General features: G+C 43.1%; 1 protein-coding gene across 2 annotated transcripts in view; it reads left to right on the forward strand.

The window, feature by feature from the left end:
- The first annotated feature begins 20839 nt into the window (after positions 1-20839).
- Positions 20840-26732, forward strand: part of LOC110535248 (guanine nucleotide-binding protein G(olf) subunit alpha) — a 61646-nt gene continuing 55753 nt past the window's right edge. For both annotated transcript variants that reach the window (XM_036934814.2, XM_036934815.2), the window contains exon 1: positions 20840-21875. In XM_036934814.2, coding sequence (XP_036790709.2) covers positions 21452-21875 — 424 coding nt within the window. In that variant the 5' untranslated portion in view covers positions 20840-21451. The remainder of the gene's footprint in view (positions 21876-26732) is intronic.

Consider the following 26732-nt stretch of genomic DNA (forward strand, 5'->3'; position numbering starts at 1 on the left):
ATACTGAATAAGACATTCCTTTCAATCTTTTACCCAGATTTTTGTGACGATGCAGAGAAGCACATTTAGTTTCATTAACAAAAGAACCACCAATCAGGAGGATATAGAGAGATCAAGAGATATGCTTAGATATGCAGAATTACATATATATCTAATTGTTTTTACATAGAATTAAGCAGAATAATTATGGCTCTAGATTGCAGGACAAATCTGTTTCAGGTGTTTGAAAAAAGCTAAGTTCTCCAATTTATGGAGGGGAGGCAAAGCCCCCCTGTGGACCACCCCCCAGCCATCCTCACGTGCTTTGGTCCCCCTCTGATTTTGGGGTGCATAACATCCCTCGTCTTATGTGGAATATACCAATATTCACTGGTTCCAACCACTGACTCATTTTTGAGTGCTTAGACATGTTATATCCAAAGACATCAATGATTAAGTCTTGATACCAAACGTTTTTAGTTTACTTCATATTAAACTTCAATTTTCCGAATCTTTTGAACCTTCAGTTTGTTCTTCAATTCATACACCTTGGTTGAACTGTGAGGTAGAGGCAGTATACTTTCCCCATTTCTACACAGACAGGCTGAGTAGTACTTCATGTATTCTCAGAGCTGTGGGTGTCACACTTCTTCTGGACAAAGCCAATATTTGCGAGTTCAAGTTTCTCTACTCGTCAGACAATCTCCACCTGCACAAAGCCTGCCCTGCGTTACACAACCAGCCACGCTGCACACACTAAAAAGTCAAGGTAGTCGACTAGTCATAACGTTATCGATATCTCTTCTGAGTAAAGTTCATAGCCAGGTCATGCATTCAACACCTATCATTAGTTAGTTGCTGACACAATGTTATTACCACTACAATGACCAGTCAGCCTACTTCAGCCCTGTGGTATCAAATCGGCTTCATTTATGAACTGCCCAATAAACGTTTAGATCACCATTCAAGGCTGACAGCCCATGCTGGGCTGGAGGTGAACATTTGGTCATTTGCTGCTGTAGGGTTGTTGCAGGTCTACACAGGAATCTAGACTCTTATTTGTAGAGCCATTTTAGTTTTCTGGCAACATTTTACTGTATAATGCATTATGATGCTGTAATACAGTATCAGTCAAAGTTTGGACACTGCTACTCATTCCAGGGTTTTTCTTTATTTTACTATTTTCTACATTGTAAAATAATAGTGAAGACATCAACACTATGAAATAACACATATGGAATCATATAGTAACCAAGTGTTAAACTAATCAAAATATATTTTAGATTTTAGATTCTTCAAAGTAGCCAACCTTTACCTTGATGACAGCTTCGCACACTCTTGGCATTCTCTCAACCAGCTTAATGATGTAGTCACCTGGAATGCATTTCAATTAACAGATTTGTTGAAAGTTAATTTGTGGAATTTCCTTCATTCTTAATGGGGTTGAGCCAATCAGTTGTGTTGTGACAAGGTAGGGGTGGTACACAGAAGATAGCCCTATTTGGTAAAATACCAAGTCCATATTATGGCAAGAACAGCTCAAATGAGCAAAGAGAAACGACAGTCCATGAAAGTCAGTCAATCCAGAACATTTCAAGAAATCTGAAGGTTTCTTCAAGTGCAGTTGCAAAACCATCAAGCGCTATGTTGAAAATGGCTCTCATTGGGATCCCCACAGAAATGGAAGGCCCAGAGTTACCTCTGCTGCGGAGGATAAGTTCATTAGAGTTACCAGCCTCAGAAATTGTAGCCCAAATAAATGCTTCAGAGTTCAAGTAACAGATATCAACCATTCAGGAGACCGTGTGAATCAGGCCTTCATGATCAAATTGCTGTTAAGAAACCACTACTAAATGACACCAATAATAAGAAGAGTCTTGCTTGAGCCAAGAAACATGAGCAATGGACATTAGACCGGTGGAAATCGGTCCTTTGGTCTGGAGTCCAAATGTGAGATTTTTGGTTCCAACCGCCGTGTCTTTGTGAGACGCAGAGTAGGTGAACATATGATCTCCGCATGTGTGGTTCCCACCGTGTAGCATGGAGAAGTAGGTGTGATGGTGCTTTGCTGGTGACAACGTCAGTGATTTATTTAGAATGCAAGGCAAACTTAACCAGCATGGCTACCACAGCATTCTGCAGCGGTACGTCTTCCCATCTGGTTTGCGCTTAGTAGAACTATCATTTGTTTTTTAACAGGACAATGACCCAACACACCTCCATGCTGTGTAAGGGCTATTTGACCAAGAAGGAGAGTGATGGATTGCTGCATCAGATGACCTGGCCTCCACAATCACTCGACCCCAACTCAATTGAGATGGTTTAGGATGAGTTGGACCGCAGAGTGAAGGAAAAGCAGCCAACAAGTGCTCAGCATATGTGGGAACTCCTTCAAGACTGTTGGAAAAGCATTCCAGGTGAAGTTGGTTGAGAGAATGCCAAGAGTGTGCAAAGCTGTCATCAAGGCTTTGAAGAATCTCAAATATAAAATATGTTTTGATTTGTTTAACACTTTCTTTGGTTACTACGTGATTCCATATGTGTTATTTCATAGTCTTGATGTCTTCACTATAATTCCACAATGTAGAAAATAGTAAAGATAAAGAAAATCCCTTGAATGAGTAGATGTGTCCAAGCTTTTGGCTGGTACTGTATATATTGTGTGATTTGTCATAACCATGTATGACAGCCATACTGTCTTTATATCATCTCATAACGTGTTAAACAACAGATTTTTCTTTATTTTCACCTCTGGAACAGGTACAAATGGAAACTAAACAGGCAACAGGAAATCTGATGATCTCTCATCCAAGATAGCCCACCAATCACTGCCATTGTGCCCTTAAACAAATGTCCTAGGCCCTACAATTTCTACTGCCTTATTGCTGTGTGTGTGAGGTTGAGTATTGTGACAGAAAAATGATTAATTTCCATTGAAAAATGGTCAGTAAAGTATCTAGTCTGTTCTATTATATGGACCTATGACTAGGTTTAGAAAAAGGTAATATGGGCTCAGACAAATAACAAGTTATAAATAATTGTATTTTTGTGTGGAGGTCAACGAGGGAGTGTTAAATGTAGTTAATTTGATCGAATAGAAGTTTCGTAATGGTTAGGTTGTTACGCATGCACTGATATACATGGAAGCACGTGGCAACCCTGTTGTCATAGAGATAGATAGAGGACTCAGATACAACCCATTTTAGCATTGCCATTGAGGGCTTCAAACATGTTAAATTAGTGAACTGGGTGGAGATTCCTATGAGTTGGAAGCAATCAGTCAATGACGAAGAATAACAGTTTTATTTACTGGATATTTTAGAAATGTACAACCCATATGCATTGACCTGATTAGGGCTTCCACCAATGGCGCTCAGAATGACAGAAATGACATGCATTTTATGGTAATGCCTCTTAACAGAACATGCAAGTCGAGGATGCAACGTCCTGCATTCCTCTTACTGAATTCCGATGCACACTTTGAAGATGCTAGAATAACTGTCCAAGTGTGCTTTTCCTCAGCCAACAAGACGAGTGACGAACCGCAAAATCACTAGCCTATGTCAATCTACTATCCCCCTATAGTAGAAAAAGGATCATATTCTATTGGTCAGCTTGTCGAGAAAGAAATGGTCTATTCCAAACAGACTCTGGGACAGTTGTGGGATGATAGATCCCAAATTCATACAACCAGTAGGCCTAGGCGACGCAAACAAAATAAGTTAAAAGCAATGAGTCTGATGCAACAGATCAGAATGTTTAGCTTAAGATAAACTATTATTACTTTACATTATAAACGTAGCAATGCACAGAAGACAGTAGGCTACTCATGAATATTCATTCCATTACGCAATTAGTGGGAAAGCACCATTGTCAAAAGTGCACCATACATGCGAGCGGTTTCATGTGACAGAGATAAAAAAATATCGAAAGAGGGGAGATTTAAAGATGCAACAACTAGCATGGGTTGCTAATATGACTAGGATTGTGCCTTTGGCTACTGGACAATGAAAGAAAGAACAATAGAACAGGAGATAAATAGGCTACTGGTTTCAATGGCATATGGAAGTACAGTGGTGTACGTAAGTATTCACCCTCCTTGGCATTTTTGTTGCCTTATAACCTGAAATTAAAATATATTTTTTTTTTGGGGGGGGGGGGGGGGGGGGGGTTGTATAATTTTATTTACACAACATGCCTACCACTTTGAAGATGCAAAATATTTTTTATTGTGAAACAAACCAGAAATAAGACAAAACTTGAGCGTGCATAACTATTCACCCCCCCCAAGTCAATAATTTGTAGAGCCATCTTTTGCAGCAATTACAGCTGCAAGTCTCTTGGGGTATGTCTCTATAAGCTTGACATCTAATCACTGGGATTTTTGCCCATTCTTCAAGGCAAAACTGCTCCAGCTTCTTCAAGTTGGATGGATTCCGCTGGTGTGCAGCAATCTTTAAGTCATACCACAGATTCTCAATTGGATTGAGGTCTGGGACAATTCAAAGACATTTAAATGTTTCCCCTTAAACCACTCGAGTGTTGCTTTAGCAGTATGCTTAGGGTCATTGTCCTGCTGGAAGTTGAACGTCCGTCCCTGTCTCTAATCTCTAGAAGATTGAAACAGGTTTCCCTCATTGTTCAAATCCCCGAGCTGACAAGGTACAAATCTGTCGTTCTGCCCCTGAACAGGCAGTTAACCCACTGTTCCTAGGCCGTCATTGAAAATAAGAATTTGTTCTTAACTGACTTGCCTAGTAAAATAAAGGTAAAAAAAAAAAAAAAAAAAAAAAAAAAAAGAATGTCCCTGTATTTAGGGCCATCCATCGTTCCTTCAATTCTGACCAGTTTCCCAGTCCCTGCTGATAAAAACATGGTGTTCTTGGGGTGATGAGAGGTGTTGGGTTTGCGCTAGACAAAGTTTTCATTGATGGCCAAAAAGCTCAATTTTAGTCTCATCTGACCAGAGTACCTTCTTCCATATGTTTGGGGAGTCTCCCACATGCCTTTTGGTGAACACCAAACGTGCTCATTTTTTTCTTTAAGCAATGCATTTTTTCTGGTCACTTCCGTAAAGCCCAGCTCTGTGGAGTGTACGGCTTAAAGTGGTCGTCCTATGGACAGATACTCCAATCAGGTTATCTTTGGTCACTTTGTTGCCTCTCTGATTAATACCCTCCTTGCCTTGTCTGTGAGTTTTGGTGGGCTGCCCTCTCTTGGCAGGTTTGTTGTGGTGCCATATTTTTTCAATTTTTTAATAATGGATTTAGTGGTGCTTCGTGGGTTGTTCAAAGTTTTGAATATTTTTTTATAACCCAACCCTGATCTGTACTTCTCCACAACTTTGTCCCTGACCTGTTTGGAGCGCTCCTTGGTCTTCATGGTGCCGCTTGCTTGGTGCTGCCCCGTGCTTAGTAGTGTTGCAGACTCTGGAGCCTTTCAGAACAGGTGTATATATACTGAGATCATGTGACAGATCATGTGACACTTAGATTGCACACAGGTGGACTTTGTTTAACTAATTATGTGACTTCTGAAGGAAATTGGTTGCACCAGATCTTATTTAGGGGGTTCATAGCAAAGGGTGTGAATACATATGACCACACCACTTAAAAAAAAGTCATTTCACTTCACAAATTTGGACTATTTTGTGTAAGTCCATGACATGAAATCCCCCCCAAAAATCAATTTAAATTACAGGTTTAAATTACAGGTTTAAATTACAGGTTGTAATGCAACAAAATTTGAAAAAATGGGGGAATGAATGCTTTTGCAAGGCACTGTATCTTCCAAAAATAATTGCTTCTAAGAATATGCTTGGATTTTGCCAAGACTACTTTGAAGCAATGTAAAACATGCCTCATAATATGTAGTAAAAAGTTAAGGTTTCAAACAATTAAGTACATGTTTTCCAAATGCATACTGCCTCCAGCTTATTGCAACGTGGTGTGTGACGCGCTGATGAAGCCTGTCTTCCGTTGCATTTGAATGGCAAATGGGGAAGCATGCTTCAATTACCAGTTGAGAAATAAAAAATAGTAGCTCTTTTTATGGCCATCAAAACAAGCAATTACATTTATAATTTTTTCACAAAGATTGGGCTTATAAAATCACTTTTCACTCCAGGTGCAAAGAAATAGCTATTTGAGGAGCTGTGGCAGCAGCTATTGAGCTGTCTGACAGATTCTCTCTCCAAGGCTCTGTATATGTATGTTGTATATGTATGTGGTGATAAATAAGGTACATAACGAATATACACACCGCCAATTTAATTTCACAACACGATGCATGACCGTTGAAATGTATTTACATCGACTGGTATTTACATCAATGAATAGGCTAAAAAGCATTATTTCACAATGGTATTTTTTCCTTTGCCCGGACAATTCTATTTATCGGCTTTGCAATTTTGTTATTGGCCAGAAGCCGGCAATTACTGGCTAACGGAAACCATGGCACAGATACAAAGATGAGTCTTCAACCTAGCTCTATGGCCTGTTGACACATGTATCTGCCCTCTCGTTGACTAGAATGGTCCCACCTGATCTCGCTTCCTCCCATCTGCCTTCCATCTTTGAGGACATGTATTTCCATTGTCACTTCACTATCTTGTCACTATAATAGACAATCTTTCTTTTAACACTGACGCCTCACACGTGAGGGGGACGCACACACACGCTGCGTTTGAGTGGTAAGGCTGAAGCAATCGACTGTAGACATAAGCTGAAGGGAAGTCGGGGGAGGTGCATCTGCTACAGACGAAAGTCGGACACTGATGTGGTTTTCCAACAGTAAGGCTCAGTGCAACATGGCAGTGTTGCCATTGTTAATAAAAGTTATTTTTAATGTCAAACTAAACATGCCTTCAATCCCCATATCACACAAACTGTAAATATTTCAGTTGGGGAGAGAGAGAGAGAGAGAGAGAGACTCAAATATCACATTCATTTGTACATATCCACTTTATACATATGAATCGCTGCAGAGAGGAAGAGGTGAAGCGAGAGGATTTACTCCACCCATTATCTGTCCACGTGAGATAAGCTCTGTATTGTATGGAGGTCTATGAGAGAGTGTTGAATTACGTGAGACTTATTTGATCGAACAGAAGTTTCGTAATGTTTAGGCTGGCACACATGTACTGATATAACTGGATGCACATGGCTTTCCGGCAACTTTGAGAAAAACACGTTAGCTGTGCTTGTTGTTCACATGCTTATGTGCCCTCTCATTGGCTAGAGTGGTTCCTCCTGATCTCTCCTCCGCCCACCTGCCTTCAATCATTGATGACATGTATTTCCATTTTTAGAGCGGTCACTCGGTTATAATGTCAATATAATAGATAATCTTTGATCGCGGCAAAGTTGCTTCCTATCTCATTCACGTCTTCCCGTTCGCGTAGGTCAAACAAACATTCCAATGATTAGTTAACAAATAGTGCCTCGCTCAATGCAGGCTATGGTTGCAGCAGGTGAGGAGCAACTGCAGAAAATGTAAGTAAACTGCAGACGAAACTTCATGACCTTTGGTCACATGGTTGTTGTAAAGTGCATGCAGTCCACATCAGTGGAGGCTGCTGAGAGGAGAACGGCTCATAATAATGACCGGAATGGAGTATAATGGCTGGAATGGAGTACAATGGACGGAATGGTATCAAGCCCATGAAAACCATGTTTTTGATACCATTCCATTTACTCGATTCCAGACGTTATTATGAGCCGTTCTCCCTCAGCAGCTTCCACTGGTCCACATATAGGAGCAAGTCGGACAATCTTTATCCCCATATTGCAACACCCTTGGTCACCGACTTGACCAAAGTGATCCGCCCACACTCTCCCTTGTGTATTCTTTGGGTTGTGCTATATATTTATTTACAGTGGCAACAACGTCGGCAACTACAATCAGGTGATCCAACCAAGTGGCCAAGATTCTGGTTAGGAAGCACACCATCCCATGTACCTAGAGGAGACTGACAGTACTGCACTTTAACAGACGCTGAGCCCAGAAAGACAATTTCCATGTGACCACTTGGTAATGACGACACGTTTCTGCCAAGGACACCCAAACCAGAGGGAGCCTGACCCTCTGTGGAAGTTGCTGTAGCCCTGCTTGGGATAGTTTGTCTACATTGGCTATTGGTTGCGATGCAGGGCCCGTTCTAGCTTGGCATGTCAGGGTGGGAAATTGGAAATGTGAATTGGGAGGTCATAATGCCTTTAGGTTCTAGTTTACTGAGGTACATGAATACACCACACCAAAAGGTTGATTTGACGGCTGTTTCAAAACAAATTTCCTACAATTCTACATTGATTTCTGTTCACTACTTTGTCAATTGATTTGATAGCATGTTTAATCGATGCAAATACATTCTATGAATTGATAGTTCACCTCTCTGTTTTTTATGAGCTTGTAGTATTGTAACCATGTGTTCCAGCTAATCAAATCAACGTTTATTTATGCTCCATTGTGAAAGCTACACAATACAAAGACATATCAGCAAATCTACTTAAAAAAAATAAGACACCTGTACCATGTCAGATAGAGTTGAAATTGATCAAATGTTGAGTTTGCATCCCAATATTACACTTTATATACATCACAGAAGACAGAAATAAAACAAAACTATTTGACATAGAAACACCAGATTTGCATCAGTTTTATTTTTTATAATCATTATTAATGATGAAATTCAGGAAAAATATGAATAACATTCCACCCATGAGGCTAAAGAGGGCGCTTTTGGTCAATGACTGCTGGAAAGGGATCTATATTGCGCAATCCTGACATTGTCCTTTCAGAACCCCCGAAGGGTGCTCCAACGGTTTAAAATAACACTCATCAAGACCTGCTGCCTACACCTAACAGTCCTACTCATCACCTATTATTATTACTACAAATAGAAGATGATCACTTCTCACAATGCTGCTCGTTTAGTAAAGTTAGATCAAAGCTTAATCAATGTCTCACAAGGTCACACAACGACAAAATTAGTATTTTACATAACTTAATATAATAGCATAGTTAGTAGGCCTATAGCGTATTGTTAAACCAAAAAAAACACCTCATTTTGAATTAGATTTTAGGATCTTTAGCGGGAGCTGAATAGTAGAAAAATAAAAAGATAATGCGCCAAAACAGATTGTTGCCACTACGATGATGTCTGCTTTGATTTAAAACAAAAATACAAGAAAGGCTAAAAGTTTGTTAACATCATCTGCTCTAATTGGCTCACGAAACAGTAAATCATGAAGATGGAAATTCATAGGCTGTTCCCATGAAACTAATCGAGATCAATCAAATGATTGGCATGCAGATGCAGTTCCCCCGGTAAAACGATTTACAGAGTGATTAAGGTCTATTTTGAAATGAGGTACGTAATTAGGTGTTTGAGGGTATTACAAATATACCATTTTCTTGTTGAGACAATATGTGTGGGCACAGGCAGACGTTGCAATTGGAGAATGCATTTAATGCAAATTCTAAAGCAGGGCTGTCCAACGCTGTTTCTGTAGAGCCCTTTCTTTACAGCAGGGGTTTTCAACTCAAAGCCAATTTATGCTTCATCTGGAAATGTGGTCGGAGGCTTCATATGGAGGGTGTGACGCAATTTCGGAGCCTTTGGAGGCACGCAGAGGCCAAATCAAGCTATGTACTGCATGGCCGTGTGCCTCTCAAATGTTGTAACAATGTGGAGGGCTCCATATGGCTCCGTATTGACTTGACTGGTTGACTGTAGGTGAGGGCAGGAGGTCCTGAATTAACACAAACTCACTTCCTTGACAACTTCCTTCACAACAGCTCTGCTCCGCGAAGCACAAGAAGTATGAATGCCCCGAGTTCTGCAGAGGCCATATCACTATAAATGCTGCACAGCCAATGCAGATGTCAGATTGATCATCCAGCACCTTTAAAAGGCTCTGCATGGTCAATCTGAAGTTTGCAGTGGTGTTACGTAGCTCAATTTGGCGTCGCGTCACACCATCCAGACGATGCCTCTGACCACATTTTTGGATCAAGCATAAATTGGCTTCAAAGCTACCATCCTGTAGGTTTTCATTCCAAGTCCAACCCTAATCTAGTGCAACTGATTCTAATAATTAGCTGGTTTATTAGATGAATCAGGTTAGTTACAACTGGGGTTACAACAGGAGGTTCTCACCTAGCAAAATGTAATTAAAAAGATGTTGAAAAGATGACTATGCCCGACATCCTATCGATGTTTGATTTTGGTAGAAAGTCGAAAATGCATATTTTTTATGTAATTGAAATAGGTACATGTCATGTCCTTGAAAATACATGTTTTTTGTATGTCGTTGAAAAGACAACTATACAAAGATTTCCGCCTACGTTCGTTAAAAAAAAAAACTTGAAAACGTAATTTCAAGGAATTTCCATACACATGGACACAGTATAAAAAAATGGGTATATGAACTACTTTATTAAGAATCATATGTTCCAGTATTTACAAACAGTATTTATTTACAACATACGAGTGCTAATTGTTTTTATTCCACTACTGAAGAAGCATGACTCAAATCACCTACTCATATTTCAAACAACCAGTGTGAAAAAAATATAAAAATGTATTATTCCATGCCTCACCATTAAGTGAATTATTGCTAATAGATAGTAACAGAGGGGATTCCATTCTGTGTTGTATTTGATGTTGTAAAGGCGTGGCCAAAAGTTGAGAATGGCACATTAATTTTCACAAAGTCTGCTGCCTCAGTTTGTATGATGTCAATTTGCATATACTCCAGAATGTTATGAAGAGTGATCAGATGAATTGCAATTAATAGCAAACTTTGAATCCCACTGCATTTCAGCCCTGCCACAAAAGGACCAGCTGACGTCATGTCAGTGATTCTCTCGTTAACACAGGTGTGAGTGTTGACGAGGACGAGGCTGGAGATCACTCTGTCATGCTGATTGAGTTCGAATAACAAACTGGAAGCTTCAAAAATAGGGTGGTGCTTGGAATCATTGTTCTTCCTCTGTCAACCATGGTTACCCTCAAAGAAACACGTGCCGTCATCATTGCTTTGCACAAAAGGGCTTCACAGGCAAGGATATTGCTGCCAGTAAGATTGCACCTAAATCAACCATTTATCGGATCATCAAGAACTTCAAGGAGAGCGGTTCAATTGTTGTGAAGAAGGCTTCAGGGCTCCAAGAAAGTCCAGCAAGAGCCAGGACCCTCTCCTAAAGTTGATTCATCTGTGGGATCGGGGCACCACCAGTACAGAGCTTGCTCAGGAATGGCGGCTGGCAGGTGTGAGTGCATCTGCACGCACAGTGAGGTGAAGACTTTTGGAGGATGGCCTGGTGTCAAGAAGGGCAGCAAAGAAGCAACTTCTCTCCAGGAAAAACATCAGGGACAAACTGATATTCTGCAAAAGGTACAGGGATTGGACTGCTGAGGACTGGGGTAAAGACATTTTCTCTGATGAATCCCCTTTCCGATTGTTTGGGGCATCCGGAAAAAAGCTTGTCCGGAGAAGACAAGGTGAGCGCTACCATCAGTCCGGTGTCATGTCAACAGTAAAGCATCCTGAGACCATTCATGTGTGGAGTTGCTTCTAAGCCAAGGGAGTGGGCTCACTCACAATTTTACCTAAGAACACATGAATCTGATGTTTCTATGTCAAACAGCCATGAATAAAGAATGGTACCAACACATCCTCAGAGAGCAGCCTCTCCCAACCATCCAGGAACAGTTTGGTGATGAACAATGCCTTTTCCAGCATGATGGAGCACCTTGCCATAAGGCAAAAGTGATAACTAAGTGGCTCGGGGAACAAAACATCGATATTTTGGGTCCATGGCCAGGAAACTCCCCAGACCTTAATTCCATTGAGAACTTGTGGTCAATCCGCAAGAGGTGGGTGGACAAACACAAACCCACAAATTCTGACAAACTTCAAGCATTGATTATGCAAGAATGGGCTTCCATCAGTCAGGATGTGGCCCAGAAGTTAATTGACAGCATGCCAGGGCGGATTGCAGAGGTCTTGAAAAAGAAGGGTCAACACTGCAAATATTAACTCGTTGCATCAACTTAATGTAATTGTCAATAAAATCCTTTGACACTTATGAAATGCTTGTAATTATACTTCAGTATTCTATAGTGACATCTGACAAAAATATCTAAAGACACAGCGACCATACCCGGCCAAAATCAACGACATACAAAAACATAGAAAAAAGAACAGAATGCCCATCCTTGTCATGTATTGTCATGTTGTGTCTTTCTGTCCTTTCCTTTCACCCTGTCTCCCTCTGCTGGTCGTACTAGGTTACCGTTTCTGTCCCTCTTTCCCCCAGCTGTTCCTTGTCTTCTCTGACTACCTCATTCACCCCTTTTCCCACCTGTTCCCTTTTTCCCTCTGATTAGGTCCCTATATCTCTCTCTGTTTCTGCTCCTGTCTTTGTCGGATTCTTGTTTGTGTGTCTCATGCCTGAACCAGACTATCATCGTGTTTGCTGCAACCTTGTCCTGTCCTGTCGGAATCTACCTGTCCATCTGAGCCCACGTGTGTTCATCATTAAAGAAACTCTGTTTGTTAATTCGCTTTTGGGTCCTCATTCACGCACCTGACAGAAGAATCCGACCAAGAATGGACCCAGCGACTTCGGATCCTCTCTACTCAGCCGTCGAGATCCAGGGAGCGATGCTAGGCAGACACGAGCAGGAATTGTCTGCTGCTCGACATGCCGTTGAGACCCTGGCCACCCAAGTCTCCAACCTCACAGAACAGGTTCACCATCTCCGCCTCGATCCACCGGCCACTTCCAGGGCTTTCGAATCTCCGGAGCCCAGAATCAATAACCCGCCGTGTTACTCTGGGGAGCCCACTGAATGCCGCTCGTTCCTCACCCAGTGTGATATTGTGTTTTCTCTCCAGCCCAACACTTACGCCAGGAGCACTGCTTGTGTCGCCTACGTCATATCTCTCCTTACTGGACGGGCTCGTGAGTGGGGCACGGCAATCTGGGAGGCAAGGGCTGAGTGTACTAACCAGTATCAGGACTTTAAGGAGGAGATGATACGGGTTTTTGATCGATCTGTTTTTGGGGAGGAGGCTTCCAGGGCCCTGTCTTCCCTATGTCAAGGCAATCGATCCATAACAGACTACTCTATTGAGTTTCGCACTCTTGCTGCCTCCAGTGGCTGGAACGAGCCGGCTTTGCTCGCTCGTCTTCTGGAGGGTCTCCGCGCAGAGGTAAAGGATGAGATTCTCTCCCGGGAGGTTCCTTCCAGCGTGGATTCCTTGATTGAACTCGCTATTCGCATTGAGCGACGGGTTGATCTTCGTCACCGAGCTCGTGGAAAGGAGCTTGCGTTCTCCGTTGCCCCCCTCTCCGCATCACTACCATCTTCCTCTGCCGGCTCGGGAGCTGAGCCTATGCAGCTGGGAGGTATCCGCATCTCGACTAAGGAGAGGGAACGGAGAATCACCAACCGCCTCTGTCTCTATTGCGGTTCTGCTGGTCATTTTGTCACTTCATGTCCAGTAAAAGCCAGAGCTCATCAGTAAGCGGAGGGCTACTGGTGAGCGCTACTACTCCTGTCTCTCCTTCAAGATCCTGCACTACCTTGTCGGTCCATCTACGCTGGACCGGTTCGTCAGCTTCCTGCAGTGCAGGAATTCCTCTCAGACAGTTAAGGGAGTCCACGGCCTTGTTCGCCCTGGATGGTAGTCCTCTCCCCAGGATTCAGCGTGAGACGCTACCTTTAACCCTCACTGTTTCTGGTAATCATAGCGAAACCATTTCTTTTTTAATTTTTCGTTCACCTTTTACACCTGTTGTTTTGGGCCATCCCTGGCTAGTTTGTCATAATCCTTCCATTAATTGGTCTAGTAATTCTATCCTCTCCTGGAACGTCTCTTGTCATGTGAAATGTTTAATGTCTGCTATCCCTCCTGTTTCCTCTGTCTCTTCTTCACAGGAGGAGCCTGGTGATTTGACAGGGGTGCCGGAGGAATATCACGATCTGCGCACGGTGTTCAGTCGGTCCAGGGCCACCTCTCTTCCTCCACACCGGTCGTATGATTGTAGTATTGATCTCCTTCCGGGAACCACTCCCCCCCGGGGTAGACTATACTCTCTGTCGGCTCCCGAACGTAAGGCTCTCGAGGATTATTTGTCTGTAGCTCTTGACGCCGGTACCATAGTCCCCTCCTCCTCTCCCGCCGGAGCGGGGTTTTTTTTTGTCAAGAAGAAGGACGGGTCTCTGCGCCCCTGCATAGATTATCGAGGGCTGAATGACATAACAGTGAAGAATCGTTATCCGCTTCCTCTTATGTCTTCAGCCTTCGAGATCCTGCAGGGAGCCAGGTTTTTCACTAAGTTGGACCTTCGTAACGCTTACCATCTCGTGCGCATCAGGGAGGGGGACGAGTGGAAGACGGCGTTTAACACTCCGTTAGGGCACTTTGAATACCGGGTTCTTCCTTTCGGCCTCGCTAACGCTCCAGCTGTCTTTCAGGCATTAGTCAATGATGTCCTGAGAGACATGCTGAACATCTTTGTTTTCGTTTACCTTGACGATATCCTGATTTTTTCACCGTCACTCCAGATTCATGTTCAGCACGTTCGACGTGTCCTCCAGCGCCTTTTAGAGAATTGTCTTTTTGTGAAGGCTGAGAAGTGCACTTTTCATGCCTCCTCCGTCACATTTCTCGGTTCTGTTATTTCCGCTGAAGGCATTAAGATGGATCCCGCTAAGGTCCAAGCTGTCATTGATTGGCCCGCCCCTAAGTCACGCGTCGAGCTGCAGCGCTTTCTCGGCTTCGCGAACTTCTATCGTCGTTTCATCCGTAATTTCGGTCAGGTGGCAGCTCCTCTCACAGCCCTTACTTCTGTCAAGACGTGCTTTAAGTGGTCCGTTTCCGCCCAGGGAGCTTTTGATCTCCTCAAGAATCGTTTTACATCCGCTCCTATCCTTGTTACACCTGACGTCTCTAGACAGTTCGTTGTCGAGGTTGACGCGTCAGAGGTGGGCGTGGGAGCCATTCTTTCTCAGCGCTCCCTCTCTGACGACAAGGTCCACCCATGCGCGTATTTTTCTCATCGCCTGTCGCCGTCGGAACGTAACTATGATGTGGGAAACCGCGAACTGCTCGCCATCCGGTTAGCCCTAGGCGAATGGCGACAGTGGTTGGAGGGGGCGACCGTTCCTTTTGTCGTTTGGACTGACCATAGGAACCTTGAGTACATCCGTTCTGCCAAACGACTTAATGCGCGTCAGGCGCGTTGGGCGCTGTTTTTCGCTCGTTTCGAGTTCGTGATTTCTTATCGTCCGGGCTCTAAGAACACCAAGCCTGATGCTTTATCTCGTCTCTTCAGTTCTTCAGTAGCCTCCACTGACCCCGAGGGGATTCTCCCTGAGGGGCGTGTTGTCGGGTTGACTGTCTGGGGAATTGAGAGGCAGGTAAAGCAAGCGCTCACTCACACTCCGTCGCCGCGCGCTTGTCCTAGGAACCTTCTTTTCGTTCCCGTTCCTACTCGTCTGGCCGTTCTTCAGTGGGCTCACTCTGCCAAGTTAGCCGGCCACCCTGGCGTTCGGGGTACGCTTGCTTCCATTCGCCAGCGTTTTTGGTGGCCCACCCGGGAGCATGACACGCGTCGTTTCGTGGCTGCTTGTTCGGTCTGCGCGCAGACTAAGTCCGGTAACTCCCCTCCTGCCGGCCGTCTCAGGCCGCTTCCCATTCCCTCTCGACCGTGGTCTCACATCGCCTTAGATTTTGTCACCGGACTGCCTTCGTCAGCGGGGAAGACTGTTATTCTTACGGTTGTCGATAGGTTCTCTAAGGCGGCTCATTTCATTCCCCTTGCTAAGCTTCCTTCTGCTAAAGAGACGGCACAAATCATCATCGAGAATGTTTTCAGAATTCATGGCCTTCCGTCAGACGTCGTTTCGGACAGAGGTCCGCAATTCACGTCTCAATTTTGGAGGGAGTTTTGCCGTTTGATTGGGGCTTCCGTCAGTCTCTCTTCCGGCTTTCACCCCCAGTCTAACGGTCAAGCAGAACGGGCCAATCAGACTATTGGTCGCATCTTACGCAGTCTTTCTTTTCGCAACCCTGCGTCTTGGTCAGAACAGCTCCCCTGGGCAGAATACGCCCACAACTCGCTTCCTTCGTCTGCGACCGGGCTATCTCCTTTTCAGAGTAGCCTCGGGTACCAGCCTCCGCTGTTCTCATCTCAGTTCGCCGAGTCCAGCGTCCCCTCCGCTCAGGCTTTTGTCCAACGTTGCGAGCGCACCTGGAAGAGGGTCAGGTCTGCACTTTGCCGTTATAGGACGCAGACTGTGAGGGCTGCTAATAAGCGTAGAACTAAGAGTCCTAGATATTGTCGCGGTCAGAGAGTTTGGCTCTCCACTCAGAACCTTCCCCTTAAGACGGCTTCTCGCAAGTTGACCCCGCGGTTCATTGGTCCGTTCCGTATTTCTCGGGTCATTAATCCTGTCGCAGTTCGACTTCTTCTTCCGCGATACCTTCGTCGCGTCCACCCGGTCTTCCATGTCTCCTGTATCAAGCCCGTTCTTCGCGCCCCCGCTCGTCTTCCCCCCCCCCCCCATCCTTGTCGAGGGCGCACCCATCTACAGGGTCCGTAGGATTTTGGACATGCGTCCTCGGGGCCGTGGTCACCAGTACCTCGTAGATTGGGAGGGGTACGGTCCTGAGGAGAGGAGTTGGGTTCCCTCTCGGGACGTGCTGGACCGTGCGCTGATCGAGGATTTCCTCCGTTGCCGCCAGGTTTCCTCCTCGAGTGCGCCAGGAGGCGCTCGGTGAGTGGGGGGGTACTGTCATGTATTGTCATGTTGTGTCTTTCTGTCCTTTCCTTTCACCCTGTCTCCCTCTGCTGGTCGTACTAGGTTACCGTTTCTGTCCCTCTTTCCCCCAGCTGTTCCTTGTCTTCTCTGACTACCTCATTCACCCCTTTTCCCACCTGTTCCCTTTTTCCCTCTGATTAGGTCCCTATATCTCTCTCTGTTTCTGCTCCTGTCTTTGTCGGATTCTTGTTTGTGTGTCTCATGCCTGAACCAGACTATCATCGTGTTTGCTGCAACCTTGTCCTGTCCTGTCGGAATCTACCTGTCCATCTGAGCCCACGTGTGTTCATCATTAAAGAAACTCTGTTTGTTAATTCGCTTTTGGGTCCTCATTCACGCACCTGACAATCCTAGTCACACCCTGGCCTAACCAAAATAGAGAATAAAAAGCCTTCTATGTTCTTTTTTCTATGTTTTTGTATGTCGTTGTTTTTGGCCGGGTATGGTTGTCAATCAGGGACAGCTGTCTGTCGTTGTCTCTGATTGGGAACCATACTTAGGTAGCTCTTGCCCACATGGGTTTTGTGGGTAGTTGTTTCTTGTTTTGTCACCTTTCAGGACTGTTTCGATTTTCGTTGTTTCATTTTGTTATTTTGTATTTCGTGTTCAGTTATATTAAATTAACATGGACACTTACCACGCTGCGTTTTGGTCCGATCTTTCCTGTTCCTCAGCTGAAGATCGTTACACCAAGCCATCTCAATTTGGTTGAGGTCGGGGGATTGTGGAGGCCAGGGCATCTGATGCAGCACTCCATCGCTCTCCTTCTTGGTAAAATAGCCCTTAACCAGCCTGGAGGTGTGTTGGGTCATTGTCCTGTTGAAAAACAAATGATAGTTCTAAGCGCAAACCAGATGGGAAGACGTATCGCTGCAGAATGCTGTGGTAGCCATGCTGGTTGAATTATAAATAAATCACTGACAGTGTCTCCAGCAAAGCACCCCCACACCATAACAGCTTCTCCTCCATGCTTTACGGTGGGAAAAACACATGCAGAGATCCTCCGTTCACCCACACTGCGTCTCACAAAGACACGGCGGTTGGATCCAGAAATCTCCAATTTGAACTCCAGACCAAAGGACAAATTTCCACCGGTCGAATGTCCATTGCTCGTGTTTCTTGGCCCAAGCAAGTCTCTTCTTCTTATTGGTGTCCTTTAGTAGTGGTTTCTTTGCAGCAATTTGACCATGAAGGCCTGATTCACACAGTCTCCTCTGAACAGATGATGTTGAGATGTGTGTTATGTGAACTCTGTGGAGCATTTATTTGGGCTGTAATTTCTGAGGCTGGTAACTCTAATGAACTTATCCTCTGCAGCAGAGTGTCATGATCATCATGGGAAGAAGTGGACCAAAGCGCAGCGTTCATTCTATTTATTTATTTAAAGAACACCGACAACAAAATACGACCGTGACGTTCTGCAGGGAAAAACAACAACCAATGCAAAAATAAGAACCCACAAATGAAAGAGGGAAAAAGGACTGCTTAAGTATGATTCCCAATCAGAGACAATGATAGACAGCTGCCTCTGATTGGGAACCACACTCGGCCAAAAACAAAGAAATAGAAAACAGAGAAATAAAGAAACTAGAATGCAAACCCTAGTCACACCCTGGCCTAACCAAAATAGAGAATTAAAAACCTCTCTATGGCCAGGGTGTGACACAGAGGTAACTCTGGGTCTTCAATTCCTGTGGCGGTCAGTTTCATTATAGTGCTTGATGGTTTTTGTGACTGCACTTGAAGAATCCTTCAAAGTTCTTGAAATTCTTTGTATTTACTGACCTTCATGTCTTACAGTAATGATGGACTGTCGTTTATCTTTGCTTATTTGATCTGTTCTTGCCATAATATGGACTTGGTCTTTTACCAAATAGGGCTATCTTCTGTATACCACCCCTACCTTGTCACAACACAACTGATTGGCTCAAATGCATTAAGTAAAGAAATTCCACAAAATTAACTTTTAAGAAGGCACACCTGTTTATTGAAATGCATTCCAGGTGACTACCTCATGCCAAGAGTGTGCAAAGCTGTCATTAAGGCAAAGGGTGGATATTTGAAGAATCTCAAATAAATCATGTTTTGATTTGTTTAACACTTTTTTGGTTGCTACATGATTCCATATGGGTTATTTCATAGTGTTGATGTCTTCACTATTATTCTACAATGTAGAAAATAGTAAAAAATAAAGAAAAACCCTTGAATGGGTATGTGTTCTAAAACTTTTGACCGGTAGTGTATATTTAAAACGAAATACTTTTACTTGAGTAGGATTTTACTGGGTGACTTTCACTTTTCTGTCATTTTCTGTTAATGTATCTTTACTTTTACTCAAGTATGACAATTGAGTACTTTTCCCAACACTGAGTGTACTGACAGTGAATGTGATTATACAACGGGTGGGTCTAATCCTGAATACTGATTGGTTAAAACCGCATTCCAGCTGGTGTCTATTCCATAAATTACCAACAGCTAATCTGTTACATTAAGATGCCTATTTACTCTGTTCAATCTGACTGCGCAATCCACTGTATCATTAGCCCAGCCAGGCAATTTATAAACTTGATCTCCACTATAAAAAGCATCAAGACATTATCTCACATTTCTATGTTCGATGTATACAGATAAAATCAAAACAGAAAATGAATATGCCCTTAAATCAGAATGTACTATTCTGCATTAAATAATGACTGTCTTCTGCATAGACATACAAACCTCTGAGCCTGACAGGTTCTCTCCAACGCAGTCTAAGGATGAAGGATATATAACCAAATATAATTGTTTTTTCCTCGTATAAACATGTATCATATATGTATCTGATTTTCCTGAAAGATCCCCCCCCCCCCCCCCCAGTGGATACATAAGTGTTTTGGAATTAAAATTGTTTACCTATTAGGAGTTAAGGTTACCCAGAGTAGCTAACTCTAACATTAGCTTCTAGAGAAAAAAATGTTGCTAATGAAAGCTAGCTACATAACTAACGTTAGTTAGCTACACGCGCACACACCAAAGATTAGCTAATCCCCAGCAGTAGCTACAGTTGAAGTCGTAAATTTAAATACACTTAGGTTGGAGTCATTAAAACTCGTTTTTCAACCACTCCACAAATTTCTTGTTAACAAACTGTAGTTTTGGCAAGTCGGTTAGGACATCTACTTTGTGAATGACACACGTAATTTTACCAACAATTGTTTACAGATTATTTCACTTATAATTCAGTGTCACAAATCCAGTGGGTCAGAAATGTACATACACTAATTTGACTGTGTCTTTAAACAGCTTGGAAAATTCAAAAAAATGATGTCATGGCTTTAGAAACTTCTGATAGGCTAATTGACATCATGTGTCAATTGGAGGTGTACCTGTGGATGTATTTCAAGGCCTACCTACAAACTCAGTACCTCTTTGCTTGACATTATGGGAAAATCAAAAGAAATCAGCCAAGACCTAGCCAGAAAGCTAGCTAGCATCTGCATTCTAGAGAGAAGACCTGAACAGATTACAAAATGTTTAGAAAAATATTCGGACAAAAATGTGTACGTATAGTCCCCACACTCGCTTGTCCTCAAATGTTTTAAAGTTGTCGCTGTGCTGCATGGCTAATGTGTGATCGTAAGAGGAGTAAATGGTGCTAATGTCTCAACGTCGCGTGTCCCTCTAGATAGAACTTGTGCAGTAACGTTGTCAAAGAAGAAATGGCGTTTAAAATATCCAATTCAAATTGTTATAAAATTCAGTTCTTAAATTGTGCACTCACAAGATTACAGGTTGTTTTCAGTCATATTCTGCCTGTCAGAACATCTGACAGTTTAACAAGATAAATACTATTTTAAGATTATTTTACTGTGGATATTTCCATTAAGCCACCATAATGTAATCAATATAGGCAATGCAATAAATGGTTATTTCATGGATCTCGTGTTTTCAATGAGCACAGCAAGTTAGCGGATGAACTAAACATAAGCCAATTTGGAAAATAGCGGCCACGACGGACGGATCTGATAACGCCCATAATTCGATGTCCATGGACGTCACGTACTGAGTGGGGTAGCTCTCCAGGAACAAGTTTGGAGAGCCCTGTTCTATAACGACATGTTGTTCAATAGGCTACATCTGTAGGTACAAACTTTGATTGAGGGAATGATGGCATCATTTACATTTAAAAAAAATGTAGCACTACATCACTGGATCCACTACCCCGCAGTAATGCAGTCCCTGTTCATGCAGGCGTTAAATTCTAGCTGGGCTTGGCTCCAGTGCTAGTGCTAGTGCGCATGTACTAATTGGCTCCTGAAACCGGAACTAGCAAGATGTCAGCCCCCACGAATCGCCGTATGCGACCATGAGTAGAGTACTTGAAAACAATGGTCGGCCATCTTGGAGGCTGTCTCTAGTTCTTATTATAGCTCAGCGGATCCAATTACGGGCGGACTGTCATTAACAGACGGGACAAAATGCTAAATTGTCCAGAACCGTGATTAGATAACATCTCCAGTAGGAATTCCACACACATCACAGGACAGGGGAAATACCGCAATGAGTACAGGAGGACAGGTATCATCTCTTGAGGAATTTTATTATTTTAATCTGAATTATTCGTTTCCATTTTACTAAGGAACAAACACGACAATGGGACTGTGCTATAGCCTGCGTCCTAGTCTTGACGAACCCGGTGATACCGAGCAGCCGGCGGACACCTCCATACCGTTACGCTCCAAGGACCTTGATCACGAGGATACAGAGGCATATAATGACATGTCACCTTGCCGTCGTTGTTTGTGCCACCGCAGGGGCCCTGGCAAAGGCAAACCATTTGCGGGAGATGCCCGTCGAGGGGACACGACTGACGGCGTGCCCATACAGAATGGGGGCGGTGGGGGAGCAGACCGCAGCCAGCAATTGCTGCAGAAAACGCTCAGAAAACAGAAAAACAGGGACAAAAAGTTATCGGAGGAGGTCAAAAAACAGGCGAAGAAAGTCAGTAAACATATCGATCTAACTCTGAAGGAGCAACATCGGGAATACGAGCAGATTCATCGTCTGCTTTTACTTGGTAGGTGGGAGATGATAAGGTTGGGGCCAATAAATTGACCAGCCATGTGCTCTTGTGTATCACATTTCAGCCCTGAAATAACTTTTCCCGCATTTAACATTTCATTTCGGGTGTCAGGACTTAAGTCAGGTGCGAACGGAAGGCTGTATGCAGGGTACGCTTATGAGGTATGCTATCTTATCCTTCTGCAATCAATGTGCCACAAAGTCAAACCAATGAGATATATGATTTGACTATATTAGCTCGATCAAATGGAACAGAATAGACGTGTGAGCAGCTTCTGCCTATCGTATCCGCATATCGATAACCTCTCAACCCTGTGCACAATTCGCGCGCAATCAAGATATGGTAAACGTCTCGGGCAATTAATGCACGGGACCTTTCTAACACGTGGTCACCAGGCTTATGGTTACTAGTTCTCCTCTACCAATGAATGAGTCTGTTATATTCAAAGTATGTAGCCTACCAGTGATGTACTTGGAGTTAAATGTAACAAGCCTACATAATGCAAAGGGGGTCATCGTTATCAGTGCACCAATGCTGTACAAGAGGCAACAGAAAATAAACACTTCACCCAGCAACTTCAAATAATATTTTTAGTTCCTAAAGCCCATAAAGATCATAATTATACCCTGAAGAGGTAGCAGAGACTTATATTGACCATGCATATGGTTTAGCCTAGTGGTTAGAGCATTGGGCCAGTAACTGAAAAGTTGCTGGATCGAATTCCCAAGCTGCGCCACCTGGAATCAGTGCTTTCTAACAATGTCACTATGACAGCCCCTTGTGTAACCTAGCCGGGTCCCAGATCTGTTTGTGAAGTCTTGCCTCAACGTGACAATGATCATATAGGAGTTGGCAAGAATGCACTAACAGATCTGGGACCAGATTATGTGTAACTGTCACAGTGGTAGGATCTCAGCATTCCAAAATCTAGTTTATTAAAGACCAAGAGGCACATCAAATACTGCCTAACTAGCAATGGTAACTAGCAGTATAGTAAGCCCAGTGAATGTAACCAGCAAGTGTCCTGCAACATTAGTCAGTCAGTTCCCCTTATAACCTCAGATGGAGTCTAGATTTCAAATGAGGGTAGCAATCTTTATTTGCTGTTTTTGAGTCAAAAAGTAATTTGTTTGTCCAATGACAGAATTATATTTTTATTGACAGCAGGCAGTAAAGATCAGAACATACTTGCTGACCATAACACTCACAACTATCACATGATAGTTCATGTTATTATACAGTGTAAGCTGTAGCAGTTTACTGCCGAAATGACAAGTACACTAGAGTTGACACCATTCCTCTGCTTTTTATTTGGAAGGGAAGTCGAAGGAAGGTGACAACTTCACTTAGGGTTATATGACTGGCGCCTAGCAACCAGAGGTATCAGGGTGTGTGTTAGTCTAAGGAATTTAACGTTTAGGTAGGTCGGAGGTGATCGGAGCTAACAGTCAGGTAATGTTTTGACCATGTCAGATTCAGAACAGCATCAGCACTGATTCTAATCAAAAGTGAGTGCGTTATTCACAGTCACACTGAGGCATCCTATTTAGAATGTCAGTCAGTTTGCCACGGTAGTTTAGTTTTATTAAAAGGCAATCAAAGTTTTAGACCTACCAATGGCAATTTCTTTGAATGATTACAAAAAAGACAATCAGCATCTTCTTGCGTAACGTTCAATCATCCTGAAGTATTTCAGCATTCTTGATGGAAGCTAAACATCATTGGGAGCACAGGCAGGCATCATATGCCCAACACTCATCTGCTACATAACCCTTTACACACTACTGAGCCAAGCTGAGCCAAACCAAGCTGGACTGTGCAGGCCTGGTTATGTATTCGCCATAGTTGCTGGAACTGGACAATGTGAAAAGAAAACATCACAGTATGGTTTGTGTCGGCATAAAAGTGTGAAAATGGTACGTGACCTGTTGGTAGTTAGTTTGCTGCTACCCAATCTCTGGGCTACCCTATGTGCATCTGAACCAATGTTCAACCCCCACATGTCATTTCAGGTGGGGGACCAAGGCCTCCAAAGCAGCCTCTGGGGAAAACGGACAGAATTTTGGACACACACACACACACACACACACACACACCATAGAGAGAGAGAGGCGTGTCCAGATCACAGCATACACTTGCCCTGGCAGGTAGTATCACAATTCTACAAATTATGAATACTATATTTTGCTACTGTTGTCTATAACCAAATAAGGGCTGAGATGATTAGGATTAGTTCTATTCTCTCCTTGACCAACAACTCCTAATTCTTCTACTGTACGCACGTCTCATCCCATCTTATGATATCCTGTTTATTGAGAGTGAGGTCCATCCTTGTGTCAAGTTGCCATATATAGAAGCAAGTGGGAATAGTCCAAAGTCTGTGCTATTTTTGCAGCCGGTCCGTCCCATAAACCCTTCCCCATCTCATGGCCTGATTACGGCAGCCACGTTTTCAGGTATTGGGATGTTTAATTTCTGGGATGGCCAATGATAAGAGATAGAAGGGAAGGCTTTACCGTAGAGCACCATATGTTCATTGATTATTCATACAGCACATATCCCTTAGTTATGAAGATGGAAGTTTGAGTTCAAGTGGTGTGTGTGTACATACTCGTGTGTGTGTGTGTGTGTGTGTGTGTGTATACCTGTGAGTGTGGTGGAGCAAGTTTGTGAGGCAGTAAAGGGAAGTGTGCACATATGTGTACTGTGTTACATGTCTCTGTGTGCATGTTAGTTTGTGTGGTTTCTGCATGCTAAGTGGCAGGTTGGCTCTGTTATCATTCCATATCAGAGCAGCCGTGAGGGGCACAGAGCGAGGGAGACACTCTCCAGGAGGCTATTTTTAGCCCATATTCAGATAGAATCTGGGTTACGGAATTTCAAGAAATGGAACAGAGATGCTCTCAAGCAGGTTCAGGTTCTATCCAAATATGCAAATGTTCTGAGGTCAGTGGGAAAATATCCTACGCCCTCAAGTAGCTGTGATTCACCTGAATGGATATAGTGGCCATCTTTTGAAATTGTAACACTAAAGTCATATATGTTGCATTTAACCTTCTAAGAGAGTAAGAAATCTACAATAGAGAGCTCTTAAAAACATGATATCTTCAGGGTTAGGGTAGCCAATCAGTTCTGTTCCTCCCATTTTCACCTAAGTGTCATATTCATTAAGGATCATTCTGAGGTAAGAACAGGCCGTGTGAAAACACCAAACATGTCCCCAAAAGATTTTATCTAAAGTACCAGTCAAAAGTTTCGACACACCTACTCATTCAAGGTTTTTTTTTTATTTGTACTATTTTCTACATTGTAAAATAATAGTGAAGACATCAAAAATATGAAATAACACATATGGAATCATGTAGTAACCAAAAAAGTGTTATATATATTTGACATTCTTAAAAGTAGCCACCCCTTGATGATGATAGCTTTGCACACTCTTGGCATTCTCTCAACCAGCTTCGTGAGGTAGTCACCTGGAATGCATTTCAATTAACAGGTGTGCCTTGTTAAAAGTTAATTTGTGGAATTTCCTTCTTAATGTGTTTGAGCCAATAAGTTGTGTTGTGATAAGGTAGGGTTGTTATACAGAAGATTGCCCTATTTGGTAAAAGACCAAATCCATATTATGGCAAGAACAGCTCAAGTAAGCAAAGGGAAACAGAACAGTCCATCATTATTTTAAGACATGAAAGTTAGTCAATCTGGGAAAATTTAGTTCAATTTTTTTGTACATCGTTCAAGCCTTGGTGGCATTTCTCTGTTTGGTAATAGGAAAAATAGGACTATCATTCTATTTACATTTTGGTCAGCAAACACTGGTCAAGTTATTGGGACAAAAACCTGACTACTGATCTCTTCTAACATCCTTTAATGTTCCTTGACGGCAACGTCCCTAATCCGTTTTCTCCCTCAGTCACTAGACCAGTAGATCTGACCTGGGACTTTCCTCAACCGGAGAATATGATTCACTATATAGAGTGCCAAAGTCAGTAGCCAAACGTCTGCTGGTTACACTTAACTGGAGACATAAGTTATTGCTTTTATAATAGTGATGTAACAGATTTCATTTTGGAGGGGAGGGGGGGCATTTTTGTGTTTGTCAACTGACTCATCAGATAAAATGTCACGAGGTCAGCAAATTGGTTATCGTTAAACCTTGGCTTATTTCCAACTGTTTAAAAGCTGATACCAGTCCAGCATCCAGATATATTTATGACATCCGATACATAATTACCACGACATGTAGCTCTTTCTACAAAGGGTTCAAGTCAAGGTGACTTAATTATGGTGTGCCGTTTGTAAAGATATGTCATTCCTGGGAATGGTTTCACTTGCTCAGTCCTGTGTCCAACTCTGGCCAGACAGTGGTGGTGATGACCTCATCAGACCTCTCTTACACCTACCATTATCTGGGGAGAAAATGTGCGTCCTGTTTTCTGGCCATATTTTTACTCTCGCTTTCTAAATTGGGCCCCACCGTCCTGCGGATACTAGCCCGGGGCTGTCCAGTGGGATTTGAAAGTTCATCTCGAACAAAAAAACAAAACGAAAGATCACACACCAGGAATGTGTGACAAAGGACAGTAATATCCCAAACTCACTCATTTTGGCCACTAGCCTACTGACAGACCGCACTGTTTTTAGCCTACTGACAGACCGCACTGTTTTTAGCCTACTGACAGACTGCACTGTTTTTAGCCTACTGACAGACCGCACTGTTTTTAGCCTACTGACAGACCGCACTGTTTTTAGCCTACTGACAGACCGCACTGTTTTTAGCCTACTGACAGACCGCACTGTTTTTAGCCTACTGACAGACCGCACTGTTTTTAGCCTACTGACAGACCG

The sequence above is a fragment of the Oncorhynchus mykiss genome, chromosome 11 (genome assembly GCF_057628025.1).
Source record: "Oncorhynchus mykiss isolate SJ-2025 chromosome 11, ASM5762802v1, whole genome shotgun sequence".
Lineage (NCBI taxonomy): Eukaryota > Metazoa > Chordata > Actinopteri > Salmoniformes > Salmonidae > Oncorhynchus > Oncorhynchus mykiss.